Consider the following 18,831-nt stretch of genomic DNA (forward strand, 5'->3'; position numbering starts at 1 on the left):
ACAGTATTTGAAGAGGCTTTAGATGGAAAGAACAACACAGGCAAAGTGTCCAAATGACCATTTACTTGGTTTCCGGCCCCCTCTATTATGCCAGCAATATTATTTTGTATTGTTTTGATTTATATAAATGGCTTGTGCTACCCATAATATGCCACTTCCCGTCTTTTTCATTTGACAGTGTATTTTTGAGATATACCTTTTTAAAAAAAAAACGTGTAACTCTAGTTCCGTAGTTCCCAACTGGGGGTGATTTTTGTCCTTCAGCGAGCGTTTGGCAGTGGCTGGAGACATGTTTGATTGTTTTTACTGGAGGAGGTCCTGATGATATCGAGTCCACAGAGGCCAGGTTTGCTTCTAAACATCCTACAACGCACAGGGCATCCACATCATAGAATTATCTGGCCCAGACCGAACAGTGCAGAAACCCTGGGCTCTTTCTTTCCTTTAATCTGTGGAATAGTAGTCCCTTGATAGCAATACCATGTTCACTTTATCCCTTTCCCTGTTGGTGGACATTTAGCTTCTTCCAATTCTCTGCTGACAGGGAGGGCTGCGAAGAACATCCTCACCAGTGTGTGTGTGTGCGTGTGTATGTGTGTGTGTGTGTGTGTGTGTGTGTGTGTAAGAGTGTTTCTGGTGGCTGCACTGTGTTCTAGGAAACACTTCCAAATGCCGCTTCAGAAGGGCTGGACCCATCGACACCCACAGCACGGCCTGGGATTCCAATTCTCTGCATCATTTCCAGCATTTGATATTTTTTAACTTTTCAGTTTTGGTCAACCTGAAGATGATAAATAAGTAGCTCATTTTTAAAAACCGCATTGTCTGATTGTTAATAAGGCCCCAAACATGAGTCATTCGCACCCCACAGCATTCTGCAAAGTGGGGGATATGTTTTTGCCAAGCACACACCACTTCATGTTGTTCATCTCTGTGTCTTTGAAGAAGGCACATTTTGGGAGACCGGGCTTGACTGTTTCTGCCAGTAGAGGTCACTGTCCCTCAGTGGCTCTCCACCAGTGTCATTGTGCACTGCCCGCCCCACCCCCTCCCCCCCAAACATCTGGCAGGGCCTGGAGACACGTTGTATGTTTACAATATGGATTATCTACTGGCACCTAGAGGATAGAGACCAGGGATTTTGCTAAAACCCTACAATGCAGAGGTCTGCACCCCACAAACAAAGACTTGTCTGGCCCCAACAGAGCCAGGGTGGAGAAACCATCATGTGGATGAAATCCTAATGTTTGAATCTTTGAAAGAAAGACCATGACAATCTCTAGGATAATGAAGCTATTTTAGTATTATTTAAAATAAGAACAACCTTTAAACCGTATGAAGTGGCAATAGGGGAGAAGCACACCTTCCTGAGAAGGGTCCTCCGAGAAGGGTCTTCTCAGGGGCAAAGGCAGCAAGGGTGGGTGGGCAGGAGGGAGTGCAGGCCTGGACGTCAGCAGTGCTTCCTCGGGGCGGCCTCTGCAGGTAGGAGAGGTGGCTCTGGGGCTTGGCAGCTCCTGGCTGGACTGGAGGGAGCTGGCCTGGCGTTCCGTGCCAGTGACTCAGGCAGGGGTAGGGCAGGTGTCAGCTGGGTAAAAGAAATGTGGGTTTGAGTGTTAGGAGGAGGTGGCCTTGGCTCTCAGGACTCAAGGGGGACGTCAGGCTGCAGGAGGCCCAGGCCCAGGAGTGCTGATCTGCCCCCATCTCTCCAGCGAGGCTCTGTGACTGTGCCCTGGGCGGGTGGAGGGTGGGGGGTGGCCTCACAGCAGGGTGGGCGGCAGGCAGGGAAGGCTCAGGCAGGGCTGCTGTCAGGCCGGGGCTCAGTGTCCTCTTCTTGGAGGCGCTTGCACCAGGAGCAGATGCTGCTTCTCAGAGGCCCCGGCCTGGGCACAAAGACAGGGACCACTCCATTCCTCATCACGGGCCGGAAGGCCGACAGCCTGGGCTCGGGACTCTTAGACCTGAGAGGCCCGTCGAGCCGCCTTTGTCCTTCCTCGCATCGGCTGAGGGCCCTCAGCGCGGTCTCCTTGGCACAGGGATCCGGCGACTTCTGGCTGGGCGGACACGTGGACAAGCTGCTTAGGCTTTCAACGGGGGCGGTACGGATGTCCACCAGGCTCTGCGTGTGGCAGGAGAGGCGGGCGTTCCACTGGGACCTCATCGTGAAACCGTTGCCATGGCCGGAAAACCCCAGCCCCGAGGAGGTGCGGAGGGGCGGCCCACTGGGAAGCGGCCACCTGCTGCGGAACCAGAGCCTGCGATCCTGGCGGCGGCGGCGGCGGTAGCACAGGATTTGGCACCCGTCCCGGCCCATCGGGAGGCAGGTTCCGCGGGCGGCCCGGTCCATGGGAACCATGGGGACCGGCGCTTCCGGGCGTGGGCTGGCTGCGTGGCCTTGGCCATGCCCAGGTACATGCTCAGGTAGCTGCCCATGCTCACGGGTCAGCGGGGTCGGACCTTCGACGGGCTTTGGCTTCTGGGCGGCCCCGAAGTCTGTAGACGCGAAGCTTACGGCGCTGAGGCGACCGTTGGCATCGGGGTGTGGGACGGTTCGTGGGGCGTCGGAACCTCTGGGCATGAGGTCCTGCGTGCGCCAGGCCGGGGCCTCGCGGACGCACCCGGGGCCTCGCGGACCCGGGGCCTCGTGGGGCGCACCTGTGTTCTGAGCACAGGGGATCCTTCAGCTCCCACTGCTGGCCCAGGCGCTTGGCTCTGGGTGGCGGGGGAGCCCTCCACTTTTTGCCCTTGACATTTAAAGGGAGAAAATATAATAATTTGTACCAGGCCCTGAAAATTGACTGAAGGGCGCTCTCTTTCATTACTGTAAAAATGAACAAAATGCACTTGAATGCTCCTTTAAGGAAAAAGAGCGAATTTACTTGTATTTCTACAGAGGCTGTGTGTTTCTTCTAGAATGGTTGCTAATGTCACTTTTTGTAATTTTATTCTTAAGGACCTGGTGAAAGCCTTTCGGGACTTATTTTTTAGCTCCGACAACATTGGTTTGTTGTGGATTCTCCTTTTATTTTCTGCGTTCATAGATTTCATACATTCATATATAGATTGTCTCTAATCTGAACACTAATGCCATTTCTTTCTTGTCATTTCTACTGGTGATCCAGGTATATAGAGTAGAGTGAGGCACATTTCCAATTTATAGTTGGAAGCAGGTACTCGCAAAAACAGTGTTCAAAGCCTGCTGGTAAATGTTACAGCACTTCAGTCTGGGGGTCTGTTGTTGGGCCGACCCCAGTTACTGGAGTAGGAGAGGGGTGGAAACAGTGGCCAACAGAGGAAGCAAGTCCTCGATCAACAGATTTGTCTGGTTCTGAGAGGTGGAAGACTGAATGAAGAGGATACTAAAAAGATCCTGATGAGGAAACACAAAAGGCTTTTGTGTCAGAGAGGCCAAGAGTTGAGGAAACAGGGATGCTGTCAGCTAACAGGTGATGAAGAATGAGATACGTAATGCCCTCTACTGAGCCATTCTGTTTTTTCTTTCTTTTTTGGTAGATTCCTTATTTTAGGAATGATCCCCAAGTCTATGATTTTGAAATAAAGGAAATTTCCTATATTATTTTCTTCTTAGTAGGACATTTCTTCACCTCTTAAGACGGTAATAACACCAGAGTGGAATATCTAATGCAATTTGGTATTATTCGCTCATAATGTACTTTTTTTCTTCTCATCATCTGCAGAATTTCCCACGTCCTACTTTGCAATGTAACCCAGCGGGTGTCATTCTGGTTTGTGGTTACCGATCCTTCAAGGAATCACACCCTTCCTGCTGTTGAGGTACAGTCAGCCATAAGGTAATCACCGCTAAATATGCCTTCCACTGGTAAATCAAGGTATTGATTAATTCAGCTGTTTTGATAGATTTTGAAGACTTCTCTCTCTGGTTCACAGTGATTTATTTATTAAGATGTCAAAGGTTTCATTTCGTTACTTTGGAATAGAGATTAGTATAGATCAGTGGTTCTCATCCAGGGGCAGTTTTGCCTCCAAGGAGACATTAGGCAATGTCTGGAGACATTGTTGTTGTACAGTGCTGGTGACGGAGTAGGCAGAAGTTAGGGACGCCAGTTAACATCCTCCTGTGCTCAGGATAGCACTTCACAGCAAAGAACTATTCAACCCCAAATATCCATTGTGCTGTGGATGAGAAGCCTTGGTTTAAACATTAGCTAAGAAGGTTTAGTACTGTCTTCTTTTGGCGAGAACACCTTGTACGGCACTATCGTGTGATAGTTTGCCATATGCCTTCTCGAGCCTGAATGCTTAGGTGTTTTTTGTTTTAGGGGAGTATAGTTGCTTTACAATGTTGTGTTAGTTTCTACTGTACAGCAAAGTGAAAGTCTTTACCTTTAAAAGATAATTTTTTGAAAAAAAGTAAAAGCATGACTTTCATACAAATCAAAAATAAATGCTATCCAAGATTCTGTTATCTTATTAGTTAATGAGGGAACTAGTAAGATGTTAAAACCAGTTTAAAGGAGACTTCAAGGCAGCATGCAAATGCAGGAATTGAAGAATGGTGATGTTTATTTATTAAAAGATACACCAGTCTATCCATTGGCAGTGCTCCACCAGACACAATTCACCTTGATTTTCTGTGGACAAGAATCATTTACATTGTATCAGTTTTCTCCAACTTACACATATGCAAAATAACTCAAAAACAGTAAAAGGTGGAAATTGTCCAGAAAGGTAGACTTGCAGGACACTCAGTCATATTTTTCACCCATTTGAAGTTTTACCCATTTTTTCCTGACAGTTCCCCTCCTTCTCTCCTTGGGATTCTAACAAACTTTCAGAAGTGAAATGTATTCTTTTCTGCACAGAAGCAGAAGAAGCAGTTTGTTTTTATTTCAACTAATGTGCACTTTATGTGTGTCAAAACTTCAAATCCCACACATGATTGGTGTTGGGCAAAGGTATATTGGAAGAATGAGTTCACAAAATAAACTATTTCCTGAAAAAGAATGAAACAAAGTTCATTCTTCTTACAAAGGATTTATTTACAAGTTACTGAAATGCATATTTTTCTCGTTACCAAAGAGAAATGTCTAGTGAAAGAACTCATCTGCTCTTTGTAAAATATTAATGTTTAAGATAATGAGTGTATAATCAAATGCCAAGTGTTTTTGTGTGAATAATCATCTGTTTCCCTTGCTGAAGCAAAGGCATTGAGGCTCTATACCCATGGGAAATGATTTAACAAGGTTTTCTTTGTTTTGTTTTTTTAATAAATAAATTAATTAATTAATTAATTTTGGCTGCATTGGGTCTTCGTTGCTGTGTGCAGGCTTTCTCTAGTTGCGGTGAGCGGGGGCTGCTCTTCGTTGCGGTGAGTGCGCCTCTCATTGCGGTGGCTTCTCTTGTTGCGGAGCACAGGCTCTAGGCGCACAGGCTTCAGTAGTTGTGGCTCAAGGGCTCTAGAGCACAGGCTCAGTAGCTGTGACACACGGGCTTAGTTGCTCCGCAGTATGTGGGATCTTCCCAGACCAGGGCTCGAACCCGTGTCCCCTGCATTGGCAGGCGGTTTCTTAACCACTGCGCCACCAGGGAAGCCCTAACAAGAAGGTTTGAGCCAAATTGTTTCTGCACTTTTGCCAGTAAGAATACTGCTAAGAGCCACTACTTAGGGAGTAAGAATTAGGAATATTGTATTTCATGAGAAAAGGGATTTTATTCAAGCCCTGTGATGAGGGAGGGCTACAAGGAAAATGAAGGCCCTGTGGTTAAACCAAGCTTCAGTTAATGTGAGGCGGAGGAGTGAGTGTTTAGGGTGAAGGTTGAAGATCTAGAGGAATATGTTCACAACAAAATGTCTGTTTCAAAGGCCCCAGTAAGAAGGACTATTGAGGGGGTGAGGATGGCCAATAGAATGGGAATTTATGTCCGGGAATGGATAGGACTCATCAGAATTGTATGAAAATAAAGGAAACAGTACCAAGAGGGAAGGATAGACTGAAAAGAAAGGAGATGGTACCTAGAAGGCAGGTAGTAGGAATTTCAAGGCTGAAGAACCTATGTGGTTGGGCAAAATAATGCTAGTTCCACCTAATGCTTGCATAATATTTTCTGGTTCACAAGGCATGTTCTGATGCGTCTGTGGAATTTAGTATCAACACCAATCATTTGTGAGCTATTATTATTATCCCTGCTTTATAAATGAGGAAATTGAGGCTCAGGGAGATTAATTGATTTGCTCAGGTCACCTAGAAAAATAAAGAGTGACGACTTGAACGCAGGCATGCTGCCAGCACATGCAGTGATTTTTTTTTTTCTCCCGGTCTGCTAGAGTATCCACACCTATGGAATTAGGCAAGGGGATGACAGACCAGTTTTAAGATGTCTGCTTTTGATCTGTTTTGAGGGCCTGGCCTTATTCAAGGCCAATCTTGGCTAGAAGATATCCATGGTGATTGACGCCTCTTGGGGATTTCAGTGGTAGATGGAGATATAGTTTGTACTAAACTAGAATTTCTTATCAGCCTGAGTGCTAACCAACCAGGTAGACAGAATGAGAATGCAGAGCAACTTTTCACTTTACTCTGTTATACCTTGGTAGTGGGGTTCATTATTTTGTGGGAAGCTTTTTGTTACCGTGTTAGCAAAATTAGGTTACGAAAAAAGAAAACATTCCGTAGTTTGACAAAAATTGCATGGAAATTATCCCCTGCTGCAGATTCCCTGGCTGGGATTCTCCTTCCCATTTATGAATAATCAGGCCTCCCCACAGATTTTCATTTGCTAAAGGAGGTCTTTCCTGATACCCCGGTGCTGGTCTGCAGAGATTCTCCAGCTTTTACTCTCAGGTTCAGGATCAGTAGTCACCAGCCACATGTGGCTCTCAAGCACTTGAAATGTAGTTAGTCCAAGGTTAGATATGCTCTAAGTGTAAAGTACACACCAAATTTCAGCGACTGAGCACAAAATAAAATGTGAACCAACTTAAAATTGATTACATGTTGAAATTATATTTTCTTGGATATAGTGGGCAATATATATATATATTTTAAAATATTTATTTATTTGGCTGTGCTGGGTCTTAATTGCGGCACAGGGGAGCTTTAGTTGTGGCATGTGGAATCTTTAGTTGCAGCATGCGAATTCTTAGTTGCGGCACGTGGGATCTAGTTCCCTGACCAGGGATCGAACCTGGGTTCCCTGCATTGGGAGCTCAGAGTCGTAACCACTGGACTTCCGGGGAAGTCCCAAAATATATGTTACTAAAATTAATTTTCCCTGTTACTGTTTACTTTTTTTTTTTAAACGCAGCTCCTAGAAAATTTGACATCACACGTAAGGTTCACATTATATTCTGGTTTCAGTGCTGCTCTGGAGGTTGTTGAAGTCAGCTTGCCTAGTGTGAATTCAGTAAAGGCCACACAGTTATCTCCAAGAAATCTCCTCATCTAATTTGCAAATTCCAGTTAGAAATTTAGTTTCAGTCAAATAAGTTTTTGCTACCAACCCCTCCCTAACTGCCACCAACCCCTCCCTAGGTGCCACTACCACCAAAAATACAGATTTTCCCTGGGAAAAGCAATGCATTTACCTTCATATTTTTCTAGACTTTTGTACTCCTAAAGCACCATTTACTTTAGTCATATGGAACTACTTGCAGCTGACGCAACAAATCATACTACATACCATGTCTCCAATTCCTATGCTCACTGCACACTTTGGTCTAAAGAACTCCTACTTGTCCCTCAAAGGACAGCTCAAAAGTTGCCTTCTTAGGAAAGCAGCTGTGACATTTTACTATGATGTACTTACCCCTCTGCTGTGCTCCCACTGTGCCCCTCCCACTGTGCCCCTTGCACTGTGATTGCACTGTGATTGTGGAGGGACTGAAGGGCCACTCTTCTAGACTGTAAGCTCCTTGGGTATTTTTATTTCATTCTGTATCTCCAGCACCTAGCACAGGATCTGGTACTTAGTAAGTTTCCAGCAAATGTTTGTTGAATTGAATGGAAAAAAAAAGATCAAATTGATGGATTTGCAGCTGCTCCTGGCTTCGTGTTCTCTTTTCTGCTGCTGGTTTTGTTTTTTCTTCTCATATTTATCACCTACTTTTTGCATATTATTTTATCTTTTCAGGCTGTTGGTATTTATGTAAGGCACCTTAAATAGAGTTCTGTCATTTTAATCTAGATGCTGCCTCTCAGGAAATAAAACATGGTGGGCAGAGCTCAAAGCTCAAGACTTCCAGTTACTTCTAGGACATTATCAACAATGGAGGGCAGTAGTACATAGAGAAGCATCTTTCTGGCAACCAGCACTGCCACTTATAGACAGAAAACCACAGCATGATTTGTCCTTATCAAACTGTCTGTTCAACCTGAAGTCTCCTGCTAGGGGGATGCTCTGTTTATAGAGATAGTTATAATCGTGGGGAGATAGGGTTATACCTTCTGTTTCTAATGTTTCTTCTGTCTTGTTTCGTTTGTTTTTAATCATCATTGTATTTTAGAATGAATAGGAACCGGATCAACAATGCCTTCTTTTTGAATGACCAGACTCTGGAATTTTTAAGAATTCCTGCCACTCTTGCACCACCTACTGACCCATCTGTGCCCATCTGGATTATTATATTTGGTGTGATATTTTGCATCGTCATAGTGGCAACCATGCTATTGATTTTGTCAGGAATCCGGCAACATAGAAGGTAAGATATTTAAAGGGAGTGATTTAAAGAACATTTTCTTGTTTACTCATGACTTGGAAAAACAAGGAGAGGATTTTCCCCTAGATGAAGAAAATGTGTTATATCTGAAACTGAAAAAATTGGTGATTTTTCAAAATATCACTTATGCTCTTGTTTTTGGAGACTTTTTGGAGTCCGTGTCCCTTAGTTAACTATGGGTCCTTCCATTACTATCTTTCTTTCTATTCTACACCATGTGAATGTTTTATATCTAGAGTTGGTTTTAATATCTGGGTTATGATTTTGTAAGCTGGATATACAGAGCTAAGCAGACTTTTTGGGTAGGCAGAGTTAATCTTTGCTAGTCATCCACCTCCAAAGACTAGTAGTTCCGTAGTCCTTTTCATGCCTCCTCACCTTGGCCTGCCTCTTCCAGTGCCTGCAGCCTCCACCTTGTACTACACACTTTTGCGATGTTTTATATTCCCTCCCTTTGATGGATGCTCTCCCTCTAGTGCCTATGATTTTATATAGACCCGTGTTCTTCACAGTGGCCTTTGAATCAACTTCCTGCATCAGAATTGCCTGGAACACTTGTTTAAAATATAGGTTCCTTTGCCCTACCACAGACCCACTAAAGTTGATTCTCTGAAGGAGGTGCATTCTTTTAACTGAAGTTTAGTTGATGTACAATTGAAGAAAATATGTTTTAATGAATATCTAGGCTATTCTAATTCACTTAGTTTCAGAGCTTCCAAATTAAGTACTTACATTTAGATTCCCACTCCTGGAGTTCATTTAGCTGGATTCTGGGGCACATGCAAACTTTGCTGTCAAAATTATTGGTATTAGAGAATTTCAGACCAGTGGGAGAGTTATTTAGGTAGAGAGGAGACAAGATTTCTTAGCACAATGAAAGGAGAAAATAATTTTGTTTACAAGCACCTCTGATCCAGAGGGGAAGTGAAGAGAGTCCTTAACTCTTCAGTAGACACTCTGATGCTTCTAAACCTTCCCTTCTGATACCAAGGAAGAGGAATTCTGGTAAGTGGAATCACAGGCACACACATTGGTTTTCAAAAGGGTTGGTGCCCACACGGGACATGCAGGTTGTGTTTGGCCAAGTGTGTGTTTGACTAAATGTTTCTCCTGAGACTTTCTACTTTCCATATTGTTCACCCTGGTTATTAGCAGAAGGTAATCATTTTAAATTTGGGGCTTTATAATTTTTTTCACAAATGGTAAGTGAAATGCTATGGAATAAATGTGATTTATGTGTAGTGCCCAAATTAAGCTCAAAGATTAAGATCAAGTTGTACTTGCTTGCTTTTATTGCTCTTGGCGTGACACATAATGCTGAGAGGCTTGGTACAACTTATTAATCTGTTTTGTTTTGTTTTTCAGAATATTAAGAAATATTCTCTTGTAGTATTTGAATACCTATGTTTAATAGTTTTAAGTTTTATATTAATCCTGAAATGCTAGGATTCTATGGTTTCCAACAACTGTAACCTTTGTGAATTCACGCCATCTCCTTGGTTCCCAATTTCCTCACTAGTACAATATGGTGAAGGAGGTAGAAGAATGGGCTCTGGAGATAGACTGCTTGGATTCAAAGTATTTATTGCCTAGACTCTGCTCTTGTATGTAATCCATTAACTGTATGGATATCAGGAAATACAGGCAATGAGTCAGGGAAACCAAGCTCAAGAGGATATGGTTTGTGGTGCTCGAGTCAAGTTGGTTAAATTTTTCTTTACTGTCTGTGCATAGATAACTTTGCTCGAGTGACAGTGAGGTATATTAGAAAGAATTAATTTGCTGGGATCAAAAGAGTTAATAGAGTTCTTGAAGTAGTGCCTGGCACTACTGCTGTTAGCTGTTACTGTTATTCTATTATCCTGCCAGTTGCTGGTCTTTCAGCTCGTTAGTGCTGGGATCAGCTATCTCTTCCTTCGGAGCAGATTCTGCAATAATATAAAAACTGAGTGTGTAGCATCATAATCTGTTGCCCGGGAGAAGGGAGGCTGTTGTCACAACCTTGCCTTCACAAATTTAGTTCATGTTCAAACCAGGAAACAGATGGACAAATCTCCTGTGTCAACCTGGAGAGCATCAGTAGTTAGCAAATAGAGTCAGGACAGTTATGAGAACCTTTTGAAGAGAAATTAATTTGTTGGGTTTTCCATTTGGTACGGAAAAAATTTGGTGGGTTTTTCTTGGGCAAAGTATCACTTCAAAGGTGGGGCGAGGGTGCAGTTTGAAGTGGGGAGAGCGCTGATCATTGTGATGAAAGCCTTTTCTAATTGTGGAAAAATAGGAGTTGCCCCTGAAAGCCTTTACTGTTGAGGAAGACAAAGATTTGTTCAAGAATCCAATTCATACATTAGGTAATAATGAACACAGTTTGTGTGATACAAAATCTTAAACCTAGAAGACCAGGAGGGACCACAGGGTCATCTGAATCACCATTCTGCTTCTGCAGAGAAGAGTGCCCATGTCATCTAAGACATGTGCATCTTTATACTTACTACTGAAGAAATTGCTCAAGTAAAGCTTTAACTATTCTGTTAGCTGTGTCAATAACAGCATTCCATTGACTGTTCAGAACCACTGGGTGGAAAGTATGCAGTCACTGGGGGCCCAAACTAGGTGAACTCAAATACTAGTTATACCCTTTAGCTGAGTGACCTTGGTTGCATCATGTAATTTCTGTGGGTCTGTTTCTCCATCTGTTATAGGGAGATAATGTCTCACAGGACTTAAATGAGGATTGGGTGAAAAAATGTGTATAAAGTACCTAGGTTATAGCATGTACTAAATAAACAGTAATTAGTATTATCCAAGATGAGCTTAACCCATTTCTGTGATTAAGGGATGCTAGAAAAAGATCTCTTTTCCATCCAGATATTGCCACCGTACTGCAGAAGATTTTCCAGTTCAATGACTTATTGCTTGAGATTTTATTAGTTAACAAACACCTATTTTATTTTATTATTTTTTTCATAAATATTTTATTTTATTTGACCATGGAAGTTTATCAGTCTATATTTGACTATGTCCTCAACCAATATAACTACAAATGAGGTCCAGCAATGCCATTCCAACTGCATGATTTTAAGAAATTTATTCTGACATGGTGCCTAGACATTTTCTCCCATAAATTAGCCCCACTCCTAAGGATCAAGCAAGGCTGGAGATGGTCTCTGGAGAATGTGGTCTTGACCATGGGCTCAAATCTCAGGTAGAGTTGGTTTTTTTTTTTTTTTTTTACCATCTTTATTGGAGTATAATTGCTTTGCAACGGTGTGTTAGTTTCTGCTTTATAACAGAGTGAATCAGTTATACATATACATATGTTCCCATATCTTTTCCCTGTTGCATCTCCGTCCCTCCCACCCTCCCTATCCCACCCCTCTAGGTGGTCACAAACCACCTAGCTGATCTCCCTGTGCTATGCAGCTGCTTCCCACTAGCTATCTATTTTACATTTGATAGTGTATATATGTCCATGCCACTTTCTCACTTTGTCCCAGCTTACCCTTCCCCCTCCCCATATCCTCAAGTCCATGCTCTAGTAGGTCTGTGTCTTTATTCCTGTCTTACCCCTACGTTCTTCATGACCTTTTTTTTTTTCCCTTAGATTCCATATATACGTGTTAGCATACGGTTTACGTTTTTCTCTTTCTGACTTACTTCACTCTGTATGACAGACTCTAGGTCCATCCACTTCACTACAAATAACTCAATTTCATTTCTTTTTATGGCTGAGTAATATTCCATTGTATATATGTGCCACATCTTCTTTATCCATTTATCTGTTGATGGACACTTAGGTTGCTTCCATGTCCTGGCTATTGTAAATAGAGCTGCAATGAACATTGTGGTACATGACTCTTTTTGAATTATGGTTTTCTCAGGGTATATGCCCAATAGTGGGATAGCTGGGTCATATGGTAGTTCTATTTGTAGTTTTTTAAGGAACCTCCATACTGTTCTCCATAGTGGCTATATCAATTCACATTCCCACCAACAGTGCAAGAGTGTTCCCTTTTCTCCACACCCTCTCCAGCATTTATTGTTTCTAGATTTTTTGGTGATGGGCATTCTGACCGGTGTGAGATAATATCTCACTGTAGTTTTGATTTGCATTTCTCTAATGATTAATGATGTTGAGCATTCTTTCATGTGTCTGTTGGCAGTCTGTATATCTTCTTTGGAGAAATGTCTATTTAGGTCTTCTGCCCAGTTTTGGATTGGGTTGTTTGTTTTTTTGATATTGAGCTGCGTGAGCTGCTTGTAAATTTTGGAGATTAATCCTCTGTCAGTTGCTTCATTTGCAAACATTTTCTCCCATTCTGAGGGTTGTCTTTTGGTCTTGTTTATGGTTTCCTTTGCTGTGCAAAAGGTTTGAAGTTTCATTAGGTCCCATTTGTTTATTTTTGTTTTTATTTCCATTTCTCTAGGAGGTGGGTCAAAAAGGATCTTGCTGTGATTTATGTCATACACTGTTCTGCCTATGTTTTCCTCTAAGAGTTTGATAGTGTCTGGTCTTACATTTAGGTCTTTAATCCATTTTGAGTTTCTTTTTGTGTATGGTGTTAGGGAGTGTTCTAATTTCATACTTTTACATGTACCTGTCCAGTTTTCCCAGCACCACTTATCAAAGAGACTGTCTTTTCTCCAGTGTATGTTCTTGCCTCCTTTATCAAAGATAAGGTGACCATATGTGCATGGGTTTATCTCTGGGCTTTCTATCCTGTTCCACTGATCTATATTTCTGTTTTTGTGCCAGTACCATACTGTCTTGTTTACTGTAGCTTTGTAGTATAGTCTGAATTCAGGGAGCCTGATTCCTCAAGCTCCATTTTTCGTTCTCAAGATTGCTTGGCTCTTCGGGGTCTTTTGTGTTTCCATACAAATTGTGAAATAGTTTGTTCTAGTTCTGTGAAAAATGCCAGTGGTAGTTTGATAGGCATTGCATTGAATCTGTAGACTGCTTTGGGTAGTAGAGTCATTTTCACAATGTTGATTCTTCCAATCCAAGAACATGGTATATCTTTCCATCTGTTTGTATCATCTTTAATTTCTTTCATCAGTGTCTTATAATTTTCTGCATACAGGTCTTTTGTCTCCATAGGTAGGTTTATTCCTAGGTATTTTATTCTTTTTGTTGCAGTGGTAAATGGGAGTGTTTTCTTAATTTCACTTTCAGATTTTTCATCATTAGTGTATGAGAGTGCCAGAGATTTCTGTGCATTAATTTCGTATCCTGCTACTTTACCAAATTCATTGATTAGCTCTAGTAGTTTTCTAGTAGCACCTTTAGGATTCTCTATGTATAGTATCATGTCATCTGCAAACAGTGACAGCTTTACTTCTTCTTTTCCGATTTGGATTCCTTTTATTTCTTTTTCTTCTTTGATTGCTGTGGCTAGAACTTCCAAACTATGTTGAATAAGAGTGGTGAGAGTGATCAACCTTGTCTTGTTCCTGATCTTAGTGGAAATGGTTTCAGTTTTTCACCATTGACGACGATGTTGGCTGTGGGTTTGTCATATATGGCCTCTATTATGTTGAGGAAAGTTCCCTCTATGCCTACTTTCTGCAGGGTTTTTATCATAAATGGGTGTTGAATTTTGTCAAAAGCTTTTCTGCATCTATTGAGATGATCATATGGTTTTTCTCCTTCAATTTGTTAATATGGTGTATCACGTTGATTGATTTGCGTTTATTGAAGAATCCTTGCATTCCTGGAATAAACCCCACTGGATCGTGGTGTATGATCTTTTTAATGTACTGTTGGATTCTGTTTGCTAGTATTTTGTTGAGGATTTTTGCATCTATGTTCCTCAGTGATATTGGCCTGTCGTTTTCTTTCTTTGTTAAATCTTTGTCTGGTTTTGGTATCAGGGTGATGGTGGCCTCGTAGAATGAGTTTGGGAGTGTTCCTCCCTCTGCTGTATTGTGGAAGACTTTGAGAAGGATAGGTCAAACACCTATTTTAAAAGGCAAGTGATCTTATTAGGCCTGCTGTTTACTATAATAGTGGTGGACTGACTAATGAGCTCTCTCTAAAAAAAAAAAATCCCCTGATTTGTAGCATTTGCTGACTTCCTGTCCAGTCTGAAATTTCTGAATGTTTGAGTCACCTCTAGCAAGCCTGTGCCAGCCAGTCTCAACACGCCATTACAACTGCCGCCTCTTCGTGAAATAATTCGAGGAGGTTGCTTCTCTATTACCATCTAGTTGAGAACAGCAGTTTGCAGAATTGAGAGATTTGTTGCAGGAAAAAAGTTGGAAAAGTGATTTTTTTTTCTTTTGGGGAATAATTAGGGAGTTGGGTATGTGGGAAGACAACCAAGATGAACTGCATATACTTGACAGTGGTGTCTGTACTAGATCTGTGTCTAGCCCCAGCCTGGAAGTGGATATTTTAGCTCTCTGGTCAGCTTATGGTAATGGTGATGATGGTGATGGTGATAGTGATCACTGTAATGGTGGGGGTGATGTGATAATGCTAATGGTGGTGAAGTCGATGATGTGATGTGTGTTTTAGTTGAAAGAGCACTGGATCAATACTCCTGGTTTTGGGTTCCAGTCTCATGCCCTGGCATTTTTTAGCTGAATGACCTTGATCCAGTCATATATGGAAAATGAGGATAATATTTTCTTAAATAGTTACGATGATGGGAAGACAAAATTGGAGAATACACACAAGTGCTTCATACACTGGGGAGTGCTATATCAATGTAAAGAAGCATCATCATCAAAAAGCAGTTACAAAGTGCTAATTCTATGTAACCTGGCACCTTGTGCTATAAAAGGAGAGTCACAGACACAGCACAATTTCAGACTTGTATGTATATAGTAGAATTGATTCATGAGTCCTGCATATAAATAGACTGTTATAATGTTATTGTCTTAGGAAGGGATCTTAAACAATGATCTGAATCCATCTCTCCAGAAGCCAAGGCCCAGAGAGGTAAAAATATCTTATTCCTTTATTGACCATCCATTATGTGATAGGAGCTCTAGAATGTATCATGGAAGAGACGTACATAGATAACATGGGTGGTCTTTGCCTATAAGGAGATGATAATCTTGTAGTTGTAACAAAGCCAGGTCAAGGACTCAGGACATTGAACCCTAGCTAATGCTAGCAGTTGAGCAGAGTCACTAGTAAATTCACTTGGTTTATTTCTGGTTATATTTCTCTTCCCATAAGGTCAATAGTAAAGGGAAGTGCATTTGGATTTCTATGATTTTTTTCACACAAGGGGCTGGGGCTCAGCCAATATTTTCATATAGTGAAACTTCACTTTCTTATAGAGTCGCAATTAAGTGAATAAATTGTCTTGAAAATAGAAATGTAAATGAAATCAGAAATGTTAGAGCTAATAATTGTTTTACTTTGCTGTTCTTAAATGTACACACTCAATAGGAGTCAAATATGTGTGCTTCCCTGGTGGCGCAGTGGTTGAGAGTCTGCCTGCCGATGCAGGGGACACGGGTTCGTGCCCCGGTCCGGGAAGATCCCACATGCCGCGGAGCGGCTGGGCCCGTGAGCCATGGCCGCTGAGCCTGCGCGTCCGGAGCCTGTGTTCCGCAACGGGAGAGGCCACAACAGTGAGAGGCCCGTGTACCGCAAAAAAAAAAAAAAAAAAAAAAAAAAATGTGTTTTGAGAGAAGCCTGGGGAGATGAAATAGAGTTCTAGGTCTACTCCTTTCACCAGTCTCATTCCTTTATGAAAGACAAGTTGCTCTACATATTTGAGTCTCAGCTCCTGCATTTGAAAAACAGTGATAATAATAAAATCTACATAGTATTGCAGTAGGAATTAGGTGAGAAGATGTGTACAAAGCACTTAGTCTGCCGTGTAATAGATACTAATTCTTACTGTTTTGCTATCACATCACCAGTCTCACTGTGCTGCAACGCCCACTAAAATCGTTCCAGCAGTGCTGCCGTTTCCCCAGGACTCATCCATACTGATTATGACGACAGTCCCAGTTCCCCAATAATTAAGTCTGTCCTGTTTTGGAATCATATTTGTCTGTCCTTTGTTGTTTGTCTGGCTGTTCTTGGGCCTTGGCTTTTCAGCCCTATCTTGTTTGAAGGGAGACAAAAATACTGTTTCTGCTTTTAGCTGCCACTACTTTATCTTGAGCAAACCCTGATCCTCAACACCCCCTAGCTGCGTGGGCCGCCCGATACAGGCAGACCTCACTTTATCGTGCTTCACTTTATTGTGCTTCGCAGATACTGTGATTTTACAAATTGAAACTTTGTGGCAACCCTGCATTGAGCAAGTGTGTCGGCACCACTTTTCCAACAACAGCATTGGCTCACTTTGTGTCTCTGCGTCACATTTTGGTAATTCTTGCAATATTTCAAACATTTTCATTATTATTATATTTGTTATGGTGATCTGTGATCAGTGATCTTTGATGTAACTATTGGAATTGGGGGGGCGGTCCACAGAGCACACGCACATAAGATGGCAAACTTAATGATGAATATTGAGTGTTCTGACTGCTCCACCAACAGGATGTTCCCCGTCTCTCTCCCTCTCCTCCAGCCTCCCTATTCCCTGAGACACAATAGTATTGAAACCAGGCCAGTTAATAACTCTACAGTGGCTTCTGAGTGTTCAAGTGAAAGGAAGAGTCACATGTCTCTCACTTTAAATCAAAAGCTAGAAATGATTAAGCTTAGTGAGGAAGGCATGTTGAAAGCTGAGACAGGCTGAAAGCTGGGCCTCTTACATCAAACAGTTAGCCAAGTTGTGAGCGCAAGGGAAAAGTTCTTGAAGGAAATAAAAAGTGCTAATTCAGTGAGCACACAAATGGTAAGAAAGTGAAACAGCTTTATTGCTGGTGTGGAGAAAGTTTCAGTGGTCTGGACAGAATATCAAACCAGCCACAACATTCCCTTAAACCAAAGCCTAATCCAGGCAAAGCCCTGATTCTATTCAATGTTATGAAGGCTAAGAGAGGTGAGGAAGCTGCAGAAGAAAAGTCTGAAGCCAGCAGAGGCTGGTTCATGAGGTTTGTGGAAAGAAGCCGTCTCCATAACATCAAAAGTGCCAGGTGACGCAGCAAGTGCTGATGGAGAAGCTGCAGCAAGTTACCCAGAGGATCTAGCTGAGATAATTCATGATGGTAGCTGCACTAAACAACAGATTTTCAATGTAGATGAAACAGCCTTCTATTGGAAGAAGATACCCCCCAGGACTTCCATAGCTAGAGAAGAAAAGTCAATGCCTGGCTTCAAAGCTTCAAAGCACAGGCTGACTCTCTTGTTAGGGGCTAATGCAGCTGGTAACTAAAAGTTGAAGCCAGTGCTCGTTTACCATTGTGAAAATCCCAGGGCCCTTAGGAATTATGCTAAATCTACTCTACATGCGCTCTATAAATGGAACAATAAAGTCTGGCTGACAGCACATCTGTTTACAACATGGTTCACTGGATATTTTAAGCCCACTGTTGAGACCTACTGCTCAGAAAAAGATTCCTTTTAAAATATTACTGCTCATTGACAATGCACCTAGTCACTCAAGAGCTCTGATGGAGATGTATAACAAGATTAATGTTGTTTTCATGCCTGCTAACACAACATCCATTCCTCAGCCCATGGATCAAGGAGTAATTTAGACTTTCAAGTCGTACTATTTAAGAAATACACTTCATAAAGCTACAGCTACCATAGATAGTGATTCCTGTCGTGAATCTGGGCAGAGTCAGTCAAAAACCTTCTGGAAAGGATTCACCATTCTAGATGCCATTAAGAACATTCATGATTCCTAGGAAGGGGTCCAAATATCAACATTCACAGGAGTTTGGAAGAAGTTGATTCCAATCATCACGGATGACTCTGAGGGGTTCAAGGCTTAAGTGGAGGAAGCAGCTGCAGATGTGGTGGGAAAAGCAAGAGAACTAGAACTAGAAGTGGAGCCTGAAGATGTGACTGAATCGTTGCAGTCCCATGACAAAACCTTAACAAATGAGGAGTTGCTTCTTATGGATGAGCCAAAGAAGTGGTTTCTTGAGATGGAATCTACTCCTAGTGAAGATGCTGCGAAGATGGTCGAAATGACAACCAGGGATTTAAAATATGACATTAACTTAGTTGATAAAGCAGCGGCAGGGTTTGAGAGGATTGACTCCAATTT

At 42.2% G+C, this 18,831-nt stretch overlaps 2 protein-coding genes across 14 annotated transcripts in view; one reads left to right on the forward strand and one right to left on the reverse strand.

Annotated features, from left to right (window-relative positions):
• CLTRN (collectrin, amino acid transport regulator) overlaps positions 1–18,831 on the forward strand; it is a 50,241-nt gene that overhangs the window by 26,377 nt on the left and 5,033 nt on the right. For 10 of the 13 annotated variants that reach the window (XM_027095785.1, XM_027095788.1, XM_027095792.1 and 7 more), the window contains 3 exons: positions 3,696–3,809; positions 5,306–5,347; positions 8,483–8,677. In XM_027095785.1, the coding sequence (XP_026951586.1) occupies positions 3,696–3,809; positions 5,306–5,347; positions 8,483–8,677 (351 nt within the window). Of the gene's footprint in view, positions 1–3,695; positions 3,810–5,305; positions 5,348–8,482; positions 8,678–16,919; positions 17,034–18,831 lie in introns of all 13 variants that reach the window. The other 3 variants (XM_027095783.1, XM_027095794.1, XR_003430597.1) reach the window with 2 other exon arrangements.
• POM121L12 (POM121 transmembrane nucleoporin like 12) lies at positions 1,540–2,623 on the reverse strand. Its single transcript, XM_027095795.1, has 2 exons — positions 1,762–2,623; positions 1,540–1,585 (listed from the first exon to the last, which is right to left on the reverse strand). The coding sequence occupies exon 1, from the start codon at positions 2,573–2,575 to the stop codon at positions 1,790–1,792; it is 786 nt and encodes a 261-aa protein (XP_026951596.1). The 5' UTR covers positions 2,576–2,623; the 3' UTR covers positions 1,540–1,585; positions 1,762–1,789.

Source organism: Aethalodelphis obliquidens, unplaced genomic scaffold, assembly GCF_003676395.1.
Source record: "Aethalodelphis obliquidens isolate GAN/ISIS:26980383/991018 unplaced genomic scaffold, ASM367639v1 scaffold94, whole genome shotgun sequence".
NCBI classification, from domain to species: domain Eukaryota; kingdom Metazoa; phylum Chordata; class Mammalia; order Artiodactyla; family Delphinidae; genus Aethalodelphis; species Aethalodelphis obliquidens.